Genomic DNA, 25,425 nt, shown 5'->3' with positions numbered 1-25,425 from the left:
ATATAAAAGGCAAAGCCCTCACTGACACACTCACTCACTCACTCATCACTAATTCTCTCACTTCCCATTTACCTAGGAGGCTGAAATTTGGCACATTGATTCTTTAGGCATAAAATAGGAAAACTAAGTTGTTTTTATTCTGATCGGACTCTCGGGCTCCGCCCCAGTGGCTCTGGAGTTTCCCATGTTAACCTTATGAATTTTCATATTTCAAAGGAATTAATGAATCTTAACAGCTGTTTCAATTAAACAAGTTGGTTCTGTTCTATGAAATTCAATAGCATTAAAGCTACAATGATTACCAACAGGGTGCAGCACTATTATTATTTTTTTTATTTATGACAAGAGCTAATTTGCAACTAAAAGGTGAGTGAGCGTAGCGAACGAACTTCAACCTGGAGGCGAGTTAGCGTAGCGAACGAGCTCCAACCTAAAGGTGAGTGAGCGTAGCGAACGAACTTCAACCAGGACGTGATGCGAACGAGATCATCTTGAACTTAAGAAGTTAAACGGGGCAAAGCCCGCGGGTACAGCTAGTATATATATATATGTGTGTGTGTGTGTCCGTTAGCACAACTCGAGCAAAAATGATCCGTTTATCTAAATATATAAAAGGCAAAGCCCTCACTGACACACTCACTCACTCACTCATCACTAATTCTCTCACTTCCCATTTACCTAGGAGGCTGAAATTTGGCACATTGATTCTTTAGGCATAAAATAGGAAAACTAAGTTGTTTTTATTCTGATCGGACTCTCGGGCTCCGCCCCAGTGGCTCTGGAGTTTCCCATGTTAACCTTATGAATTTTCATATTTCAAAGGAATTAATGAATCTTAACAGCTGTTTCAATTAAACAAGTTGGTTCTGTTCTATGAAATTCAATAGCATTAAAGCTACAATGATTACCAACAGGGTGCAGCACTATTATTATTTTTTTTATTTATGACAAGAGCTAATTTGCAACTAAAAGGTGAGTGAGCGTAGCGAACGAACTTCAACCTGGAGGCGAGTTAGCGTAGCGAACGAGCTCCAACCTAAAGGTGAGTGAGCGTAGCGAACGAACTTCAACCAGGACGTGATGCGAACGAGATCATCTTGAACTTAAGAAGTTAAACGGGGCAAAGCCCGCGGGTACAGCTAGTATATATATATATGTGTGTGTGTGTGTCCGTTAGCACAACTCGAGCAAAAATGATCCGTTTTTGATGAAATTTGGTATAAACGTGTAAACCTACATTTATTCGAACGAGTTTGCAAACCAGCATGATCGGACTATGTTACGGGGGGGTTTTATAGGGTAAAAATAGGTTTTCCCATTTTTGACCAAAAAAACATAAAATTTAGCAATTTCTTTCCAAACCATTTGTAGAGCTTAAAAAAACAAATAATTTAGTATATTGAAACGTTATTATGCGCCTAATTGTTACGGAGAAAATTAAAAAAAAATTTAAATTAAAATTCTCATGTTATTCTTATGGAGAAAAAGTAAACTGTTGTAGTTTGCTTGTTTATGAAAATATTTTGATCAAATTTGAAAAATGTTTTTATTTCTTACAAACTATTAATATTTAAAAAAAAAAAAAAACAAAAAAAAACAGTTTTACCCTTCCTGATGCTGCAAACCTAAGTACTTGTTAAATTAATTCTATTTAAATAGGAAATAAATGTTATATTTTTAAGTTGACATTTTAGTGTAAATCCAATCAGGCAAATGGAAATTCGCTTAATCTGCAGGTTTGCTGCGGCGGAGGTATTTTGGATGTTAGAAGAATTATTAATTTTTTGTAAAATAGTTAGTTTTGGTTTGATTTAATATTTTCTATTTTTTTTCAGGTTAATATTTTCTTAAAGTCTTTTACTTCTTTTTTGAAAATATACTTCTATTAATGTTTTTTTTTTTGTTTCTGATTTCCTTACTGATTTCCATGAGTATGTGACGTTTGATTTTTATTTCTTCTGTAAGCCAATTTTTTTTTACTATTTTTTGTTATTTAAGTTTTTGGAAAAGCCAATTTAAAGTAATAAATAAATGTTTTTTGGAAGATGTCAAATTTATTTTCTACAGGAGCTAAATAAACAACCAAGCCATTTTTCATATTTTATAAGTTTAACAAAATATTCTATCTTTTCACAAGAAAACTTACAAATTTCTTGCTTAATAATTGGCTGTTGGTAATGCTTTTCTAATTTGGGAATTTTAATTTTTAAGATTTGCCCATCATGATCTAATAAATAATTTATTATGCCTGTAATCGTCTATCACAAGATTTTGATGCATTTACAAGAAAGTTGTCTATAGCTGTTTTTGTGTTATCAGTTACTCTAGTTGGAAAATTGACCATATATTTCATGTCATGGCTTTTCAATAGGTCTTTCAGTAAATTATGTTTATAATCATCTTTAATAACATCTATATTTAAATCTCCTCCTATTATCACATTTGTAAACTTGTAAAAAAATAATCAATCACAGTACTTAATCTGTCTAGAAAAATCTTTATATTTCAATTTGTAGATCGATAAATGCCTATTACTAACAATAATTTAAAATAATTAAAAATTACTTTTAATAAAACAAGAGACACACAGCTCAAACTGCTTTTCCTCCAAATACTTTATCCTTTAGGAAATTATGTAGAGCCAACTGCTTCCAGTTCAAACCCTCTTTAGACAGTATCATAACACCCCGCCATACTACTAGGAATTCCTGTCTCTTCATGTAAAACTAATAAGGTAATTTTCCCACCAAAACCCTAAATTAAGAGTAAGTATTCCTACCAAAAGTTGTATTTATTTATAACAATAACAAACAAAGTTTGTACAAAGAGGTTATGTTTACAGCTTGAGTTTTATTATGTCCATTTATTATTTAATACTTTATGTTATTTTGATTTTCATTCAAAGCACACCTTTTAACCGGACATCGGTTTGACCGGACTACAGTCGGTAGAAGTGACATCTCTTTATCCGGATAATTTTGATCAGCACATCGGTTTAACCGGACTAGATTTGCAGGAAGTGGGCTGTAGTTAAACGACTGTTCTCGTGGGAAAGATTTGAGACCAGTGATTACGTGTCTAAATACAATGCTCTCCTAATTTTAAGTCAAATACTGTATAGAGTGTGCATTTAAACGGTCCGTTTTAACGAGATTTTGGGGACGTCGGTTTAACCGGAAAAACCGCTATCCGGACTGGCCTTGGTCCCGAGGAGTCTGGATAAGAGGGAGTAAATTTCACTTTTTTTATTAAAAAATACACTTAATTGTATATGTTTTATTTCCTGCAAAAGAAACGTAATCTAAATTAAAGAATACAACAAGGTAATAAAAACTTGTTGATTAACAATTCTAACATTTATCCAAACAAAATAAAATACCAATCAAACAATAACCCAGCCCCACCCATCTTCAAACTGTCAATAAAACCCCATAAAGTAGGAAACCCCCATCAGACCAGTTATCAATCTAATTCCACCTCCATAAAACAAAGTAGCCAAATTGGTATGCACTTATTAAAACAACATTCCACACACACCTAAATCATCAAGCAAAATAAATATCTAAGGCCAGGCGCACACAGGCGATTTTGAGTTGCGCAACAGTTGCCCGACTAATCGGGGGACTGTTGCGCAACTCTCTCGGAGACTCTGAAGTCTAGCGACAGTTGAGCTGGAGTGCGCACACAGGCAACTTTTTAGTCGCGGATCTAGTCTTGAGACGTGTTGGAAATACATTCGTTACAGCGTTCCGAATGGATTTCAATGATACAGCCGTAGTATGTGCTTTGTTGCTGAAGTTTCGCGCGCGAAAAAAAGAGAAGATACTGGGTTCATCCCTTATATATAGTGAGCGACTTGTGAAAGGACAGTTTCAATGACTTTAAATATAGTCGGCCTCTTCTCAACACCATCAATTAATTGTTCGACATCCTCATCACGCACACTCATACTTGTAATTTTCAAAAAACCTTCACACAACAAGAGAGCAAACACTAGTGACAGTTCTGGCCACGAGTAGCTGAATTCCTGGGGTGAGACTGGGCGACACAGCGACTATTTAGTTGCATGTGTGCGCATCTACACTAGTTTCAATGGATACCAAACCTGGAGCGATAGTCCCGCAACAATTCAGTCGCAGAGCAGTTGCTGGCAAATTGGGTCCGGGAACATCGGTTGCAACAGTTGCGCGACTGTCCCCAGACTGTTTCCTTCGTGTGCGCACTCCAATTTAAAACAATGTTGAACATTTTAGTCGGGCAACTGTTGCGCGACTCAAAATCGCCTGTGTGCGCCTGGCCTAAGACTTTATTATTTAACAACATACAGTACAACTAATTGCAGAACATCCCAGAAAGATTCACCCTAGCGACCATACAAGTTAAAAAAACTATGGAAACATTCTATGTAGAAAACATTTGAGGGTAGCATAAGACCAAGTCAATGTTTCCGTGCTGTAAACAAAAATCAGATACAACCGATCCATTTGTTTAAAATAAGTGTTGTCTTCTAATCAGCACGGAAGGTGTTCGTAGTACTGAATAAAATTAAGTTTTTTAACAGCCGGAAATAAAGTTATCTGAGGGGGAAGTGATGGTGGTGAGGAAATTGATTAACATTCGGTAGTACAGTAGGATGTGCCAATCTGCCCTTCTAAGCCATAAATCTCCATTGCCTAATTCTAGGTCGCTGCTTTCACAGCTTCGTGAACCTGTTGTATTTGGCCTACTTGCGTTAAAACCAAAAACTAATCATGGTCAGTCGATTTGAAGTATTTTCTATTCAATTAGTTTTTTAAAGTAGACCTAACACAAGTGTTGAAAAAATAAAACTATTATTTTTTTTTTAAATGGCCATTGTAGGCTAACCATAAAAAGAGTAGCCTACCTATAAAACACTGATTAATAACCCTGCCGCAGCAAACCTGCACATTAAGCTAATTTCCATTTGCCACAATTGATTTTCAATTAAATCTATTTTAATAACATTCTAGGTTTAAAGAGTAGGCCTACCGAGGTTTGCTGCTACAGGGAGGCTAATTAAATGTGTTTTTTTTTTAAATATTAATACCTTGGTGTAAAACAAATCAAATCAATCTTTATTTTTTACAAATGATAGTGCAGCATTACATAATTATATATACTATATATAAAAATTATCACATGGGCTTCTGCCTGTGCTTGATAAGAGTTCATCACTGTCTGCTTAATGGTTATCTTGATACTACTTACACACAAAAAAAACATTTACACTTCTTAGTCTAATATAATTTAAATACACATTTTAGGTGGGGCGAGATTAGGAAATGGATTGGGGACTGCAGGTTTGGACAGTAATCAAATAGACTCAGTTTCTTTTGTCAGTAAATGTTAAATATTAAGAGCTTACAATTTGTGATGAAATAATATTAACGTTATTTGGTAAAGGTAAATTTATACAGCAAATGGGGAAAAATATGTACTAAAAAAAATTATATTCTTTTTTCACAACACACTAGGTTGAATTTAAGTGACTAGGGAAGCAGAATGAATTGTAAGGAAAGTCATGTTCTGTTGTAAACGTCACAGTGAGTATTCCGAGCTGATAAGCGACTTAGCATTATCTGTGCCCATCTCCAACAACAAAATAGTTAAGGCCTTTTTATAAACATTGATAGGGGCTTGCATGTTTCTTATCTGGAGTGGTAATTTAATTTGCGTAATACAAAGTTAGCTATATAGTAAAATAAATGATTGGTCACGGAATTTTAAGATTTTGAACAGATGGTGGGTGTTGTTGGCCTCTGGGGACATAAAAACAAACAAAAAATATCGGTCCCGGGTATAGGTCTACCATGGACCAGCAGTAATAGCTTATCCCTATATGGGAAATTCGCTAAAACACTCTAAAATATATATATTTTAATTAAGTTTTTTTTAGAACCAAGTGAGGCCCTCCCTAGGCCGAGGCTTTCGGCAATCGCCGTGTCCGCCGTTAGGGGAATACGGCCCTGATTTGGGGGCTCTGTTGGTTTGGGGCCTGGGCCAGACCGCCCCGTCGGTACGCCACTGGCTGCGAGAAAGATCATTTCATCCTATGTTTAATAGTACAATAATTTGCTTTACATTTGAGCTTTTTAGACACTACTATAATTTTATTTGGTAAATCATGGGCTTCTTTATCATATACCGGGTGTAATACTTCCCCCCTAGTTAATTTTTTAATGTCTGCATATATTCAAACGACCTTCGATACACGCTGTGGGTAATGTAATGTACTTTTTCGGGGTATTTTTAAAGTCACCCCTACCTCCAAACAGGAGTTGCTGGGGGTGACTTAAATTTTTAAATGGCAACCCCTATCAAGTTGTATATCACTTTAAAGAGCTTTAAAAAAGGAAATAATTAATGCCACAAATCCGACTTTGAGAAGACAAATTTTCAAAAAGTTATGGCAAGAAATGTTAGACATTAATTTAACTGGAACTTTACATTCCTTCACTTTTATTTTTTCATGGCTGTAATTCAAATAACCTTTAGTACACGTGACCAGGGTGATAAAAAACACACTTTTAAACATGATTTTGAATTTCATCACCTACCCTTAATTAAGAGTTTGCATTAAAAATCAAAAGCCGACCAGCAACCCCTGGTGAGGTATCAACATCAAAAATATTTATTCCATTATTAAAAAACAAAACACACCTCAATATCTTCCCCGTAGCAGCAAACCTAAGTACTCACTCAAATTAATGTTATTTAAATAGAAAATAAATCTGACAATTTCAATTGAAATTAAGTTATTAAAAATTTCTGACATTTTCCAAAATGGCAGCAAACTTTTAAGTGGAAAACTGTATTTTATTATGTATTATATAATGTACAGTAGATACAATTTTAAGACTTATTTACTCTTCGCATTTTCGCTCTAAACTTACTCGTTTAGGAGCTACATGATGCTAAATGTACACCGGGAGTCATTTTTTATAAGGCTATAACTCCTAAACGAGCTTTAAAGAAAAAAATTTCAAGAATAAAAATGCTTTTAAATTGCATGTTCTATCCAAAAACCAATAAAATATACAAAGTCCCATAAGATATTTCAAAGATGTCGCCATATTGGAAAATGGCAGCTGAATTTCAAAATACCCCCGCCGCAGCAAACCAGCAGACTAAGCGAATTTCCATTTTTACCCGGTTTGATTTCTACTAAGATATTCCCTAATAATTGTCAGATTTATTTCTTATTTAATTAACATTAATTTTAGTGAGTACTTATGTTTGCTGCAACAGGGAAGATATTGAGGTGTTTTATTATTATTATTATTATTATTAATGTTGATAGCTTAGTATGAAATAAATAAATATGCCAATTTTGATTAAAATATATCCATAAACAAGCAAACTACAATAGTTTATTTATTCTCCATAAGAACAAAATGAGAATTTTTAATTTACAATTTTTTTTCATTATCTCCGTAACCGTTGGGCATACAACAACGCTTCAATATACGAATTATTTCTTTTTTTATGCTCTATAAAATGGTTTGGAGATAAATTATGAAATTTTGTGTTTTTTGGGTCAAAAATATGAAAATTAATATTTACCCCATAAAACCCCGTTCCCATAGCCCGTTTATGCTGGTTCGCGAACTCCTTCGAATAAACGTAGGTTTACACGTTTGTACAACATTTCATTAAAATTGGATGATTTTTGCTCGAGTTATTGCGCTAACGGACATACATATATATGAATTGGAACGGATGGTGTTTTTGGCCTCTGGGGAAAACAAAAAGTAAATTGGTCCCGGGTCTGGGTCTTACCATGAGACCTACGGTAATAGCTTATTCCCCCCTCTATGGATAATTCGCTAAAACTAAGTTCATATTTTTAATTGCCACAAAATATAAAGGAATGTCTCACATGAACATTTTTCTCTAATTCTTACTGTTTCCGATATCCCAATGGTGGCAAGATTTTTCCTTGTGACATGGACATAAAATTAATTTACATCAAGAACAAGTGCTTAATCAACTAGCAGTTTGCATTGGACAAGGCAGTGAAGAATCAGGGGTAGCGGATTTCTATCCCCCTGGAATTTTACCCCCTGGGCAAACGTGACGTCACAAACCAGGGGGTAAAATTCCGGCCGCGAACTTTTGAGTTTCGCGACATCAGCTCGATGGATTAAACACGGAATTAAACATATATTTTCACGGTTGTGAATTTAATCAGAACACATCAAATTATAAAAACCTAGAATGTACGGCCCGGATTTTTACCCCCAGGAATTTTACCCCCCGGATTTTTACCCCCCGGATTTTTACCCCCGGAATTTTACCCCCCGGATTTTTACCCCCTGGCCAGATATATAAATTAGTGAGAATGGTTAATTATATTCATTCAGTTTTAATTTAATATTAAACCTTTTATTACTGTATTAATTTATTTGTAACATTAACTAATGAATATGAATATGAATTGGAACGGATGGTGTTTTTGGCCTCTGGGGAAAACAAAAAGTAAATTGGTCCCGGGTCTGGGTCTTACCATGAGACCTACGGTAATAGCTTATTCCCCCTCTATGGATAATTCATTCGCTAAAACTAAGTTCATATTTTTAATTGCCACAAAATATAAAGGAATGTCTCACATGAAAATTTTTCTCTAATTCTTTTTACCCCCTGGATTTTTACCCCCGGAATTTTACCCCCTGGCCAGATATATAAATTAGTGAGAATGATTAATTATATTCATTCAGTTTTAATTTAATATTAAACATTTTATTATTAATTTATTTGTAACATTAACTAATTGAACAGCTTATTAATTTTAATTTTGAGATTCGAGTATCAGGATTCGATCTTTGAAGCCAACTGTCGGTTAATATGATCAAAATTAAACAGCAAATTCTGGTTACTTAGTTGAGATTACAAAATAAATAAAGATAGGCTACTAAATAATGAAATGTTTACAATTAATTAAAAACAGAAATAAGAAAATCAATCATTCAATTTCTAAAATTGGCTAGGGGGTAAAATTCCGGGGGTAAAATTCCGGAGGGTGAAAATCTGGGGGTAAAATTCCGGGGGTAAAAATCCGGCCCGTACATATTTAGTTGTCTAAACGCTAGTTATATGGACAGGGGGTAAAATTCCGGTTTTCATCGCTAATCTAATTAATCACTCTCTGACTATTTTCATTAGACTTCCATATCCGCGGGGGTAAAATTCCGGCCGCGAACAAACTTTTGGCCGCTCAGGTTACTACGTCATAGTGACGTCAGCTTTGCCCAGGGGGTAAAATTCCAGGGGGATAAAATTCCGGCGACCCAAGAATCACTATATCTTTTCTGTTTTCTAGAACTAGTATAATATAAATTTGTACAATTTGTACAGAGGGTTTTTTTGGCCTCTGGGGATCTCAAAATGAAAATGTAAATTGGGCCCGGGTCTAGATCTTACGTACAATGAGACCTACGGTAATAGCTTATTCCCTATATATGTGGGAAATTCGTTTAAAGGGGGATTATTTTTTAAAACAAAACTATTAGGCTACTTAGTCTACTAACCGCACTAGAAATATATTCAACCAACGGTTTAAAGGTTCTGGCCTACCAGCTCAACTGAGTTGGAACACAGTAAAATATAAATACCTCCGCCGCAGCAAACCTGCAGACTAAGCGAATTTCAACTTGTATTTTACATTTTTACTAAAATATTTCCATAAATAAGACACATTTATTCCCTACTAGTGTACATGTTGCTCGAATTCGAGCAATTGCAAAGTATTACAGGAGTTATTTCAAAACGAATAACAGTCATATATACGATGAGTTTAAAAGAGTCGATTTAAAGATTACCGGTGTGAAACTCAGACCAAGTTTATATTCGTTATTGAAAAACCTAAAACATTCCGGCCGGTTTTCTTCTTCTCAAAATGCCTCGCTGTACATACAGGCAACACAGGTCATTGATAGAGGGCCAATTGAGAACGAAAAGTCGTTTTGGGGTAGTGTTAGGGCGCATTTGTAACCTAATAGTTGAGATTGTCCAGGGGTCAGGTGCTGATTGCCTATTACGCGCCACTTTTCTGTAGCTGCGTTCGTTATCACGATTATGCCTCCTGTCTATGTTTCGTTGTCGTCGCGTCGGAGGCATTTAAAAGAGAAAAAAAAACAACAAATAAACAAATTATAGCTACACAAAACAACGATAAATGCACAAATTTAAGTTACAATCATGCTAACACGATCCGTCATAGGGACACAAAACAACGATAAATACACAAATTTAAGTTACAATCATGCTAACACAATCCGTCATAGGGGCACAAAACAACGATAAATACACGATAGATACAACCATACTAACGCGATCCGTCTAGGAGGTTATGTTTACACAAACTGAAATAGTAAATAAATGTACGCAATGCGTTTCAATGAATTGAAAAATAAATATCTGCAATTAAATTATACAGCTGATCAAAATGTAAACACATATGTTCTTCATAAGGATAACATGGGAACTTTCAAATCCACTGGGGCAGTGCCCAAGGGACTTTTTCAAAAATGTAAGGCCAGTTTGCAAATCTACGCGACACGCTCTTTCCAATGAGACGTCAATGGATAAAATCGGTTAAGAAATGGTGGAGGAGTTCAACCGACAAAGTTTCATGTAGCGTATTAATTATATAGATTTAAATAACATTAGATTTAACGAGTGCTTAGGTTTGCTGCTACGGGGAAGGTAAAAAGTGTTTTTTGAACATATTTCAACAGTATAGGATGAAATAAAAAAATTTACCAAATTTTATCAATATATATCCATAAACAAGTAAACTACAACAATTTTCTTTTTCTCCATAAAAATAACATTAAAATTTGAAATTACACTATTTTTGAATTTTCTCCGTGACCGTTAGGCATACAACAGCGCTTCAATTTACTAAATTATTTCTTTTTCTAAGCTCTACAAAACGGTTTAAAAAGAAATTGCAAAATTTTTTTGTTTTTAGGGTCAAAAATGGGAAAACCCCATTTTCACCCCATAAAACCCCCGTTCCCATGGTCCGATTATGCTGGATCGCAAACTCATTCAAATAAATGTAGGTTTACATGTTTGTACTAAATTTCATCAACATCGAATCATTTTTGCTCGAGTTATCGCGCTAACGGACACATTATCTATATATATAAAAGGCAAAGCCCTCACTGACTGACTGACTGACTGACTGACTCACTCACTCACTCATCACTAATTCTCCCACTTCCCACTTACCTAGGAGACTGAAATTTGGTACACTGATTCTTTAGGCATTAAATAGGAAAACTAAGTTGTTTTTATTCTGATCAGACTTTCACAGGCTCCGCCCCAGTGGCTCTGGAGTTTCCCATGTTAACCTTATGAGTACTCATATTTAAATGGAATTAATGAATCTTAACAGCTGTTTCAATTAAACAAGTTGGTTATGTTCTATGATATTCAATAGCATTAAAGTTACAAGGATTACCAACAGAGTGCAGCACTATTATTTTTTTTTTATATTTGACAACAGCTAATTTGAAACCAAAAGGTGAGTGAGCGTAGCGAACGAACTTCAACCCGGAGGCGAGGTAGCGTAGCGAACAAGCTAACCTGAAGGCAAGTGAGCACAGCGAACGAGCTCCAACCGTAAAGGTGAGTGAGCGTAGCGAACGAACTTCAACCAGGACGTGTGAGCGCAGCGAACGAGCTTCAACCTTAAGGTGAGTGAGCGTAGCGAACGAACTTCAACCAGGACGTGATTGAGCCATGCAAACGAGCTCACATATGAAGATAAACGGGGCAAAGCCCGCGGGTACAGCTAGTATATATATATATATATATAAATTTGAACGGATGGTGTTTTTGGCCTCTAGGGACCTCAAAATGAAAAATTAAATCGGTCCCGGGTCCAGGTCTTACCATGAGTACTACGGTAATAGCTTATTCCCAATATGGGAAATTCGCTAAAAATAGATAGGCCTAATCGTGAGAGTACTCGAGTCGTGGAGACTATTGTTTGCAACTGCGTAAGTTATGTAAGCGGTGGGAAAAACGTTTTGATATTGGCTTCCGAGAAGTGGCAGGATAAATGAGGAGCGGTAAAATAAAGGCCGGATTTTAGGGTTCTACTGTACGTATAAAACCCTATTTTGGTAAAATAACTTTGGAGGCTCTACCTGATGCTTAAACAACCGAGCATATATAAACAGTATAATACACTCCCTCAAAGAATAAATTAATATCCTACATTTAAAACATTGAAGTGTTGAGAAATTAACTGTCAAATCAAATAATTGTAGACTCAACTTATAATCCAACAGGGTGCAGACAAAAGTTAGTTAGCTAAAAAGTATTCAATTTATAATCAAAGTCCTTGTAGGCCTATACACCAAACTAAGAGATAGAATTGCAAAGCTGCCATGTGAGTAGCACCTATCTGGTGTTTGCTTGAAGAAACATTTGTTGGAAAATAAGAATAATTTGAAATAATAGGTAACTGTTATCGTTGATGAGAGCTGTAAACTTCATTTGGCAACACTTACGTAATTGGTAATCCCAAATAAAATCACATCTGCTCACATGACAAGTCATGAGCACTAACGGTGACACTTTAAATAAAACTATGGGTGGCCAGAGGAATGTAGGAGTGGACTCTTAGGAAACCTGCCAAATTTAAATTTATTTATTAGCAACCCGACATATTTTTATTTTAACTTCAGCCTTGAACTTGTATTTGATACATGTTTTACTTTCTAAGTAATAGACCTATGCAAAACAATCATAATTTTTCCAATAATCACTGTGTGGATACAGTGTGGATGTGTGGATACTGTGTGGATGAAACAATACTAGTTGTTCACTTGAAAACACCCCTGTTGCAGCAAACCTACAGAATAAGCTAATTTCCATTTGCGTGATTGTATTTTATCTCAAATACCTCCTTAAAAGTGTGAAATGTATTCCGTATTCAAATAACACATCTGACCAATAGTAACCACAACTATACAAATACCGTATTGTTACTAATTTAATACCAATACACATTAGCAGTAAAGGACATAGAAAAGGACATAGATTAACTGCATTGGAAAATTATGAGATTTATAAAGCTACAAGGAAACACTCTCAAAATTTGTTGAATGTGTTTTCCAGTCAAATCTATTGTTTGTATCCCTTACAAAACTATAAAGGTCAAAACTAGATGACACAAATGGCAGAGGCGGACAAAGTCCAAAGTTCAAACAGACAGACAAACAGACATAGCTCGTATTAGAATATAGGATATTAATGTGAAACATTCATAGACTAACGAATAATAATAAATAGTAGTTAATAATCGATAATAACAACAATAACGATTTAATAATTAAAACAAGGTTTTAATTTAATTTTATTTATTTTCAACGGTAAAGACCATTTTTATAATACAATACATTAGTTATATTGACGTTGTTGCTGTTTGTTATATTGAGGTTAGGTTTAGAGGAATTTCGCTAAGTCGAGGTTCAGAAACAGCATCTGTCAATATAGGTCAAGATTTGACCTCATTATAACACATTAAAGTAGAAAAGGATACAATACTTTACAACAGTATTGACATTGAAGTAAAGTAAGTACAACCTCGATTATGAGGGGTAATAAGGTGGAGGGAGACTACGGATAGTGAAAAACACGGTTAATCCAACATGGTATAAAATAAGATGACAAACCCATAAAAACACTATAATACTGTGTAAATAAAAATTTGGCTATTAATGCAAGGCCCCACTAGAAAACAGGCCATGCCGCAGGATCCATGACTTCACACTAGTGGATAGATTCACTGCAATATCCCATATGTTTTAGGTAAACAAGATGGCTGTTTGTTAGATTTTGACGGGGAGATTTATGTACAACTATTCACCTTTGTGACGTAGTGTTGCACTGCAGAATGGCCTGTTTTTTCTAGTGGGGCCTTGATTAATGTCACAATTTACATTTTTAATCAACAAAATACAATATTACACAATCATTAATAATGCGCATCATGACATTTCAAGTCTTTGACCTTGGTAAGTTCAGTTTACAAACTGCAACGTTTATTTTAATCACAGCTTACTCCACCTAAATTCTAGCCAAACATGGTACCTATGGCAAAAACTATATACCTATAGGTCCGTTATATTGAGGGAAAGACACAGACAATTCGTTAAGCAGAGGTTAAATTCACTATGTAGAGGTTCTAACAATGATAAATTTGCTATATTGAGGTGTCTTATTTTAGCCGGAATCATAAAAAATTTGTTAAATCAAGGTTGTTAATAAGATGGTTTGTTTGTTGTAGAAGTAAAACATACATTATGTCTTATATGGGGAGTTCTAGGGGATTTAAAAAAATTTGTTATACAACACGGAATTTGTTATTGTCGAGATTCGTGATATCAAGGTTAGACTGCAGTTAACAATAAATAAGAGTGATTTAACAATAATAAATGTAGGTTAACCCTAGATTGGTGTCATGATTATTATGACACTTGGGGTCTGTGAGACCGTTATAGATTTTTTTTAATTATTTTGTATATAAGATAACTATAATTATAAAAGATAAAACTGTGTCAAATTATTATTCCTATAGCCTATATGTTTACATGTTCCCTATAGGTATATGTAAAGTTCCTATATATGTTTACAGTGGTGGGTATGTTTCGGCCCTTTTGTAGTGGTACCATATATTTTGCCACAGAACAGTTATTTGTGAATATAAGTAGGTTACATAAATAACTTAAATAAGTTTTCTGTTTCAGTGATAAACGTAGAATATAACAATCTAAAATTTTTTTCCAGCAATGCGTTTAGGGGTAGTAACCAAATCTGCGAATTTTTGGATTAGGCCTATGATAAAAATTAAAAATTTTGAAAGCAACCCACAAGAAAACCACAAAATATTTTTTTTTTTACACATTTGATCTAAATATAAAGGAGTGTGAAATATCATTCCCTACGTAGAAATATCAATGTTAGTTTTTTAAAAACCCATATAAAAATAAGTAAAATTATGACAAAAAAATTCAACATAATTTTTTTTTCATAGGAAATAATTTGAATGCACCAACAGTAAATAAATATAATACTACACAATAGAACAATAAAAGAGCTTTCTAAAAATATATACTTAGCCTACCCTAGATATGGAGTTGAATTCTAAAATTTCAGAGTAATTGACATCTGAATGCAAAATTTTGAATTTTTTACAAAAACACAATTTTTATGACATTTTCAAACCACATAAAATCTTATAACCAACCTGATAAAGATTCGGAGCGAATTTATTGTAGTTTCAGAATATGTAGGCCTCATAATGTTGTACAGAATTATTGTCGATCGCCAAAAACAGCTTTTTTAGTAGTCAGGTGATGAAAAATTTAAGCCGCCAAAATATATTTTAAACTCTGTAGTTTTTCAAACAATGTTTCTCGCTACATAATACTCGCTCATTAATGTTTTATATATAAAAAAGAATCCTCAGAATCTCATCTTTATAATGGTATAAGATTCATAGCGTTTTTAAGCCTTTTTCATAGAAAAACCCGACCAATGTCGTGTTGGTCGATAAACTTAATCGACCAGTGCCACTGATGACTCACGTTTTTCTGGTCGATAATCAACAAGCGCCAGATCTAGGGTTAACAAGTATCTAGGCCTAATTTAGAATAGGCCTATACTGTAAATTCATTGCTCCTGGTCTGTGTTAATTTATCAAATTTTGTTAATTTGTTGCTGCTAGCTCATTATTCCAATAGGCTAAGGCTAAGTATATATTTTTAGATAGCTCTTTTATTGTTCTATTTTGTAGTGATCATGCAACGGGTCCAAATTAACGTCAGGTAATATTTCATGGTCATCCCAAATACGTTGATTTGTTTCACAAACAGGCCGCAACGAACGCTGTAGGTACGCTGTAGGTGCTGTAGGTAACGCGGCTGTAGGACCGTAGTTCTCAATCCCGACACCGGGGGTGGTAGGAGAGAACCACTCAAGAAGCGCCCCGGGTTTGTCAGTCGTCCTTCAACCACAAAACGTTCGCTACACGACTCCCTATAAACCAATATCTGGCGATAGCCGATATTAAAATCACGAGACGATACGAACACTGGCAAGTGTACATGCTCTATTTATTTACCAGTCGGACCGGTTAATATAATTATTTGAAGTTATATTTTGCATTAGTCTATTTCACATGTTCAAGGCAGGATTCTACATGCACGAGTAAGTGTAGATTCTGTCTTACACGAGGCTTTGGTGGTTACCAAGCATTATACAGTAGACTCCCTCTTATCCGGACTCCTCGGGACTGAGGCCAGTCCGGATAACGGTTTTTCCGGTTATACCGACGTCCCCAAAATCTCGTTAAAACGGACCGTTTAAATGCATACTCTATGCAGTATTTGACTTAAAATTAGGAGAGCATTGTATTTAGAAACGTAATCACTGGTCTCAAATCTTTCCCACGAGAACACGGTGGTTCAGTGAGTCTATGTCAATAGTGTGGGGTCAGTGGGGGGATCCAGGGGTTGTGCGTGTGTTGGCATCGGTTTGCTGAGGGTAATGCTTACCTCCGACCTTTGTACTACTCCATCCTGAACTCCTACTCCATCCTGAACTCCTACTCTATCCTGAACTCCTGCATCAATCTTTGCATGTTTCCAAACTTTCTTTTTATTGCATTGTTATCTATTTTTGTTAATATAGTCTATCCTGTTGTTATTGCATTGTTATATCTTGTTCTTGTACAGAGTTTATCATATTGTTATTTTTCTGAAAGTTTTATCTGTTTTTCATTAAGTTTGTTCTGTCTCTTTACTGAAGTTTCACTCGGCTACTGCATTGCATCATTGTTATTGTTCCTATACTGGTTTTGTTTTTCGAATATCTCATTTTGTCAACTTGTTCAGATAGTTTGTTATTCATAGTTGTTACTTATAGTTTGTTATTCATAGTTTGTTATTATAGTTTGTTACCTATTTATAGTTGTTATTTATCTTTTTATGACTTGTTATTGAAGTCTTGCTTTCCAGTTTTTTTCCCTACTTTTGTACTGGCCTGTGATTTTTTTCTGCTTCTTCTGCATGTAAGACATTGTATTATTCATGTAAAAATGGTGCAACCGTTAACAAACAAATAAATAAATAAATAAATAACAGTCGTTTCAGTACCACACCGCCCACTTCCTACCAATCTAGTACGGTTAAACCGATCTGCTGATAAAAATTATTCGGATAAAGAGATGTCACTTCTACCGAGTGTAGTCCGGTCAAACCGATGGCCGGTTAAAAGGTGTACGGATAAGAGGGAGTCTACTGTATACATTTTATTAGGCTATTTCAATTTGTGTTATAAACACCACGTTATATCAGCTGAATAAAATTAGTTACGAACGACTCTGGTGATTGACCGAGTTATTATTAGGACACATTTATTAGGACACAAGTATCAATTCTCGTTTTTATTAAATCTCGTTAAATTATTCCGTTATATTCTTATTCGCACGGTATTAAATTCCAAATTCGATCTCAACGCATATTTCGAGTGTCTGTGATGATCACTTGTTTAAGATAAGATAGGCTAATATAGTTATTAGCATTGTTGTAATTATATTCCGAGTCTGAGCTCGAAACGATAATTATTAACGTACACATTTAGAATACTAGACTATCTCATTGTAGGCTAGGCTATCTGGACAAATTTTAAGGTGTGACTGAATTTCAGGTGAGACGAATAACTCATTATTTCACTATTGCCAGATTTTAAAAGATAATTTTTTCTCTCTACCCAAAATTTAGTCATAGGCCTAATCATATTTTTTATTTACTGTTGATGCATTCAAATGCACTGTTCAAAAATAGCCTGGAGATAACATACTTAAATCAACAACTCGATTCTATAGGCCTAAACTTTAACTTCCCTAATCTAACCTACCTTCATGAATCCGCATAACGACCGACCTACCTACCTCACATGTCTTTTCAACTTATAAAAAAGCTGTTCTAGTCCAGGCAAATTAGATCAAATATAGGGTGTGCTCCCCAAAAAATCTTCTAAAGCTGGAAAGTGTTTTAATACCTTTTGGGGGTCCCAAATAAGACTCCTGTGAGTTTGCGACGGATTCTGACGTCTGCTTAAGATTTGGGAGACGAAAAACTATGAAAATCTCACACTTTTTTTCAGTTTTTCGCTTATAACTCCTAAATAACCAGTCCTAAGGAAAATGTTGTTCAAAGGTGTCTTTTGGTGCATTTAATTTTGCGTCGATTGGTGTTAAATACGTCAAAATCGGCTGAGCTGTTTAGCCGCTGTATCTTTTCAAATTGGGATATTTGCATAAACATGGCCAAAAGGTTGATTATTTGACCAGTTTTCGGCTTACAACTCCTAAACAACGCATGCTATACAAAAATGCACCTGTAGTTAGTTTGGAAAACACAAAACTCTGTGTATAATGTTTTTTTTTTATTAATCAATAACGGCAATTGATTGTTACCTACTTTGTATGGTCGCCATTTCATTGAAAAAAGTATTAAAGTTAAATACAATAGTTAAATACTTAATAATCACTTAAGTATTAATACTTAACCTATTGAAGTTAAATACTTTAATAGGTTGGGAAATTTTACTAAAATTGGTAACAACATAGATCCTGTCCTTAAATGAATAATGAATTATTAGATAGTGGTTTATGCCATGATGGTCATCCAAAAGGTTTATCTAATAAGGTGTGATGAGAGTAAGACCCCCTATGTAATTTTAAGTCTAATATTGTTGTCTGAGTTTCCGAAAATTCTAGGATTCATCCCAACCACCCATTATATACGATCTATCCCTGTATTCATCTTTCAGTTTTTGGCTTACATCTTCTAACGCATGCTATAAAAAAATGTTCCTGTAGTTAGTTTGAAGAGCATATAAACGTCTGCGTAGAATGTTTTCCAATTAATTAAGATCGGCTTCACCATTTAACCGCTATTGATTGTTAACACTAGATCAGATGCTTGTCAAGTTTCCGAAGTTTACCATTGAAATCTGGCAAGCAACCAGCATAATTACCAAAAACATAGGGGATATGGCAGTGAATCTATCCACTAGTGTGACGTCATGGATCCTGCAGCATGGCCTATGAACAAGTAAGTGCTCTTGAGAGCAACATCTTACTGTGGAGAGCTTTTCTGAGATAGAGGAATCAATGATGGGGATCTAGCACGATGGATAGCTGGCATGCCCATCGCAGTGAATGCTACCCATCAAATTAAGGGATATTGTGGGATCACCTCTTCGACATATTATCAGCAAGTTGACAATATAAACTCCACGGATACGGTGGGATCAAAAAGAAATTCATCAAATGGTTCCAGTGTCACGACCCATTTACTGAAAATAGTTCGCTCATGTCAATCAGCTCAGCAGTTATCCCATATGATAGCATCAACGCAAGATATGTATAAAGCATAATGAAAAGGCACAGTTTGCAAGAAAATCGTAAATAGGCAAGCCTATAATGACCATAAACTGTGCAGAATAAATGGAAGTGGTGACCTTAATTGCGAGTTGTGATGGCAACAGCAAAGATTTAAGAAGAATCTGCCCCCATCAGTCAGCACATGATATTCCACATTAAATCCAAGCCTCAATTTCAATCATAATTTGGATTAAAAATAGGGCCGTACCCACTAGCGCAGTTTGATGAAGAAAGCGTGATGTAGAAGAGTCGAACATCTAACTATTCATGTAGCCTAAAACTATTCATGCTGTTTACTCCATTCAATGTAGATCTCACTGTGTTCTGACGGGTTACAACGCTTGGCGAAGTTGCAGAAGCAGGTTGGCCCTATACATGCTTGGGAGCAGAAAATATCCAAATCAAGTGAGGGTTGGTCTCTTCTAGAAGACACTTTCAACTAATTTTGACTTTGATTCTAACAAAAGGGGCTGCTCATCCACCAATCCTTTAGGGCTCATTTAAAAGTGTGCTTAATTCAGAGAGATAGGTATGGAAAATTAACGCCAATGGGTTAACTCACATCACTGCGGTTAATCCACCGGTTCGACAAGAACTTCTCAACTCCGTCTACCTATCTCGACTATGGTGTACATGTTAAAAAAGGTTTACATTATCTTGCTCCTTTTGAAATGCAGGGATATAATGCACTACTGTCTGAAAGACTTGCAAGGGGCACGATTATCTCAATTCGATATCTGACGAAAAAGATGGTACCGAATGTCACCATTTGTGGCAAGACCAATAAGAGCAAAGAATGAATCCTTATTCTTAAGATTCCAATGATGAGAAGTAGAAAAGTTATATGGTAAAATCTACGAAAACTCCCAATGGTTTTTTTTTAATAGGCTAAATACATAGTAAAACTATGTACATCCGTCCCATTATCATCTTTCGTTTATTAAGCTAAATACCCCTGCCGCAGCAAACCTGCTGACTAAGCGAATTTCCATTTGTCTGAATTGATTTTCAGTTAAATATATTTTAATAACATTAGGTTTAACGAGTACCTAGGTTTGCTGCTACAAGGAAACTAATAAATTGTGTTTTTGAGTAAAATATTGATAGCTTAGTACAAAATAAATAAATTTGCCAAGTTTGATCAAAATATATCCATAAACAAGCAAACTACAACATTTGACAATATTCTCCATAAGAATAACAAGGGAATTTTAAATTTACAATTTTTTTAATTTTCTCCGTCACTAACAATCGAACAAAAATACTTTTATATACTAAATTGTTTGTTTTTTTAAGCTCTTTAAAATGGTCTAAAGAGAAATTGGGAAATTTTGTGTTTTGAGGGTCAAAAGTGAGAAAAACCAATTTTTACCCCATAAAACCCCCCGTAAAGCCCCGTTCCCATGGTCCGATCGTGCTGGTTCGCGAACTCATTCAAGTTTATCCCGCTTTACACCTTTAAACCAAATTTCATCAAAATCGGACAAAAATTACTCAAGTTATCGCGTTCGGACGTATATATATATATATACATATATAAAAATTTGAACAAATGGTGTTTTTGGCCTCTGGGAACATCAAAATGAAAAAGTAAATCGGTCCCGGGTCTAGGTCTTACCGTGCCACCTACGGTAATAGCTACTTCCCTATAGGGAAATTCGCTAAAAATAACATTTTTGCTACATTTAATAAAATCTTTCTCGTTGTAATATCTTATTAGGCCTATATATTAGAATCGCTTAACACCATTTTGGAGTGTCAAGAGATGGGATCGCATAAATGGGAGCTTAGGACAAATTCTAGAATTTTTGTAACCCCAGATAACGATATTAGATTAAAAATTACATAGGGGGTCTTGCTACCCTTCCCTTCACACATTCTTGGATAAACCTCTGGATGATAACCATGGAATAAACCACTATCTAGCAATTCATAATCATAATTCTACGCCAAATTTTGTGTTTTCCAAACTAACTACAGGTGCATTTTTGTATAGCATGCGTCGTTTAGGAGTTGTAAGCCGAAAACTGGTAAAATAATCAACCTTTTGGCCATGTTGATGAAAATATCCCAACTTTGAAAAGCTACAGCAGGTAAACGGCTCGGCCGATTTTGACGTATTTAACATCAATCGACACGGAATTTAATGCACTAAAAGACACCTCTGATCAACATTTTCCTTAGGATTCGTTATTTAGGCGTTATAAGCGAAAAACTGAAAAAGTGCGAAATTTTCATAGTTTTTCGACTCCCAAAACTTAAGCAGATGTCAGAATCCGTCGCAAACTCACAGGAGTCTTATTTGGGACCCCCAAAAGGTATTAAAACACTTTCCAGTTTTAGACGATTTTTTTGGGAGCATATGTCTAATTTGCCTGGGCTATTCGAGAAGTTTGGTTGGATTATGTTAGGTTAGAATAGTGTCAATATGTTGTTTATTCGTTATATTGAAACTACCACTAGGCCTACACTATAATCATAATTGGTCAAAACAGTTACATGGTCAAAACCTAAGCTAAGCCACTCGGTAAAGTGAAGAGAAGAACTAAGTTATATGAATTCCTTCTTCTTTTTTCATAATCCAGTCCAGTCCAAGTTAAATAAGTCCGACTTAGGTGTTATTAATTTTAGATTAACTTAATTACATTTTGATCAAATATTTGATAGCCTATATCTACAATGCGATATCGTGTAATTTTTAGATGTCTACTTACAGTATTTTTAACGCTGAATCCAAAAACGCAATCAGTTTTTGTCGGAGAGATTTATAAGTGGCCGTAAAACGAAGGTTAAAATTATGAATCTAAGGTTCATTGAGCGGTACTGATGGTAATATGGTGAGGTTATTATGTGGACTGTGGACTGAGTGAGGAGGATAGCAAACAGCTGTTTATACTTGACTTAATGCGGAATGAAATCAATTCGTTTTGAAACCAAATAATCAGTTCTTATTTAGGCATGTGAGGAAGGTAAGCTAGTCTTACCATGAGACCTACGGTAATAGCTTATTCCCTCTATGGATAATTCGCTAAAACTAAATTCATATTTTTAATTGTCACAAAATATAAAGGAATGTCTCCCATGAAAATTTTTCTCTAATTCTTACCGTTTCCGATATCCCAAGACGGTGGCAAGATTTTTTCTTGTGACATGGACAAAAAATTAATTTACATCAAGAACAAGTGCTTAATCAACTAGCAGTTTGCATTGGACAAAGTCAGTGAAGAATCACTATGTTTTCTAGAACTAGTATATATAAATTTGTACAATTTGTACACAGGTTTTTTTTTTGCCTCTGGGGACCTCAAAATGAAAATGTAAATTGGGCCCGGGTCTAGATCTTACCTACTTACCAAGAGTCCTACGGTAATAGCTTATTCCCTATTATATGTGGGAAATTTGTTTAAAGGGGGATTATTTTTTTAAAACAAAACTATTAGGCTACTGTAGTCTACTAACCGCACTAGAAATATATTCAGTTGGAACACAGTAAAATATAAATACCTCCACCGCAGCAAACCTGCAGACTAAGTGAATTTCAACTTGTCTATTACATTTTTACTAAAATCTATATCTATAAAAGAGGAACTATGTATGTGTGTGTGTATGTATATACGTTATGGACTCCGAAACCGCTTGACAGATTGTAATGAAACTTTCAGGCATTATTAAGCATCTTTCAAGGATGGTTCGAGTGAAGTTTGGTGCAGATCTGTCAAAAGGGCTCTGCCCCAGAGGGTTTTAAGTGGGCCAATGTCAGACTTTTTGATCTACAATGTTTACAAATAAATATAATTTAAAAGCAGATGTTTACTTTCACCAACTGTTTTGTAGGTTTGAATGATTACAACATTCTGTATTAGCATTAGTCATGATTTGAAATAGTGCCACAGTGTTTCTACAGAATGCAGCACAGAAAACTATTTTACTTTTGAACACGTCCAAATGTATTAAACCCCAATCGCAGCACACCTTTGCACTTAACAACGTTTAAATTCTCTAATGTTAAAAATTAAAACATAAAAACCTTTATCAAAGTATTACTGTATAAACAAAAAAAGGGATGACTTTTTAAAATTTATGACAACAGCTAATTTGCAAACAAAAGGTGAGTGAGCGTAGCGTACGAACATCAACCTGGAGGCGAGTTAGCGTAGCTAACGAGCTAACCTGAAAACAAGTGAGCGCAGCGAACGAGCTCCAACCTAAAGGTGAGTGAGCGAAGCGAACGAACATCAACCGGGACGTGATTGAGCCATGCGAATACTTATGAAGTTAAACGGGGCAAAGCCCGTGGGTACAGCTAGTATTTCTATAAATAAGACATATTTATTCCCTATCTATATATAAAGCCAAAAGTACCCATGAACTTTTGAGAAAACTACAAGTCACACCCCCATAAACCATATACTTAAATTGTTCGTCATGACGAGAAACCTTGCGCAAAATTATCCATTATTTCACAAATTGCCCTTTAAGGTCGTAATTCCTTTCTAAAGGGAACTTTCATATACAGTACCTAACGTTAAAAATACTTCAGCTGTACTTATTTGTTTGTTATTCTTTTAATTTATTACCCTATTTAAATAACATTAGATTTAATGCGTGCTTAGGTTTGCTGCTACGGGGAAGGTAAAAAGTGTTTTTTGACCATATGTCAACAGTAGAGGATGAAATAAATAAATTTACCAAATTTTATCAATATATATCCATAACCAAGTAAACTACAACAATTTTCTTTTTCTCCATAAGACACATTTTTACGCATTTTTGATATTGTTATTTCATTGTGTTTCACCCACTACCTATTTAATTGTACAAAAACAGTCTGGAAGTTGCATAAATTAATGAATCGGTTCATTATAACCTAACCTTTACCTTCCTAATCTAACCTCACTTCAAAACACTTAATACAGTCACGAATCCGCATAAAACCCGATCTATCTTTCTCACATGCCTTTTCTGACATAAAATTTTATTCAAAAATTAATATTAAAATTGGTTTGAGTTAGGTTAGATTAGATTAGATTATATAGCCTAACATCATTTAGGCTATTAGTTGTTGATACATAAAATTATGCACTGTGGCACGTTTTCACTTTTAGGCACAATTGGATTATGTACTATGGCACGTTCATTAACAGACGTTGAGGATTGGAATGGGGACGATCATGTCGGCAGTGGCCTAGCTTCTATTACTGATATTTTACGTGAATCAATTCTAATTTTTTTAATAATTTATGTTGATGTGATTAATAGTTTATGTATGGTAGTTGATTTATTGTATTTTCTAAACGGTACCAAAGTCTATATTCTTTTAAAAATCGAGTTATTGTATATTGTAGCTCTAATTTTGCTCTCATGGCGTCGTGTGTGGTTTTGTCTGTTTAGTATAGAATGTAAACAACTGACAGATGTTTCCACTCCACAAACCTTCCACCCTTTTCAGTGTTAGTCGGCACTAGAACTTGGACTCGTCCAAACCACAAATAGGTGAATATCCCAACAAAACTAAAGCTTAATATGAATCTTTAACTGTACGCCCACTTAGGAATCACTCCGACAAACTGATTGCATTTTTGGACTCAGCGTGAAAAATACTGTAAGTAGACATCTAAAAATTGCACGATAAGTTATAGCATTGTAGATATATCAAATAATTACCAAATATTTCATTTAGCCTCTAATTTAACATATTTAAATCCTAGCCTAGGCCTACCTGTCTGATTGTGGGTTGAGGGTAATATTTTCTTTAATAGCCGTGCATAGCCTACCGTATAATCAATCAATAAGTTAATGTGACTTGGCCTAATAACTTCGATTGGTAATTCTGAGCAATTAAGTACTTGGTCAACCCCAATTTTTTTCATATCTTACTATAGTCATCAGGATGTTCTCAGAAAGCAAGAAACTTATAATTCAAGCCCCGCAAG

At 34.9% G+C, this 25,425-nt stretch overlaps 1 protein-coding gene across 5 annotated transcripts in view; it reads right to left on the bottom strand.

Annotated features, from left to right (window-relative positions):
• LOC129003419 (protein phosphatase PP2A 55 kDa regulatory subunit) overlaps positions 1–25,425 on the bottom strand; it is a 184,875-nt gene that overhangs the window by 43,656 nt on the left and 115,794 nt on the right. The window contains exon 1 of one of the 5 annotated variants that reach the window (XM_054431739.1): positions 12,546–12,618. The exons of the other annotated variants lie outside the window; for them this stretch is intronic. Within the exon in view, the coding sequence (XP_054287714.1) occupies positions 12,546–12,594 (49 nt within the window). The 5' untranslated portion in view covers positions 12,595–12,618. Of the gene's footprint in view, positions 1–12,545; positions 12,619–25,425 lie in introns of those variants that run through there. 5 annotated transcript variants of the gene reach the window in all.

Source organism: Macrosteles quadrilineatus, unplaced genomic scaffold (genome assembly GCF_028750875.1).
Source record: "Macrosteles quadrilineatus isolate MER2022 unplaced genomic scaffold, UCM_ALF_1.0 Scaffold_1__1_contigs__length_201487025, whole genome shotgun sequence".
In the NCBI taxonomy this organism is placed as follows: domain Eukaryota; kingdom Metazoa; phylum Arthropoda; class Insecta; order Hemiptera; family Cicadellidae; genus Macrosteles; species Macrosteles quadrilineatus.
Note: the sequence above shows the minus strand (reverse complement) of the source record. Positions and strands in the feature narration are given on the sequence as shown.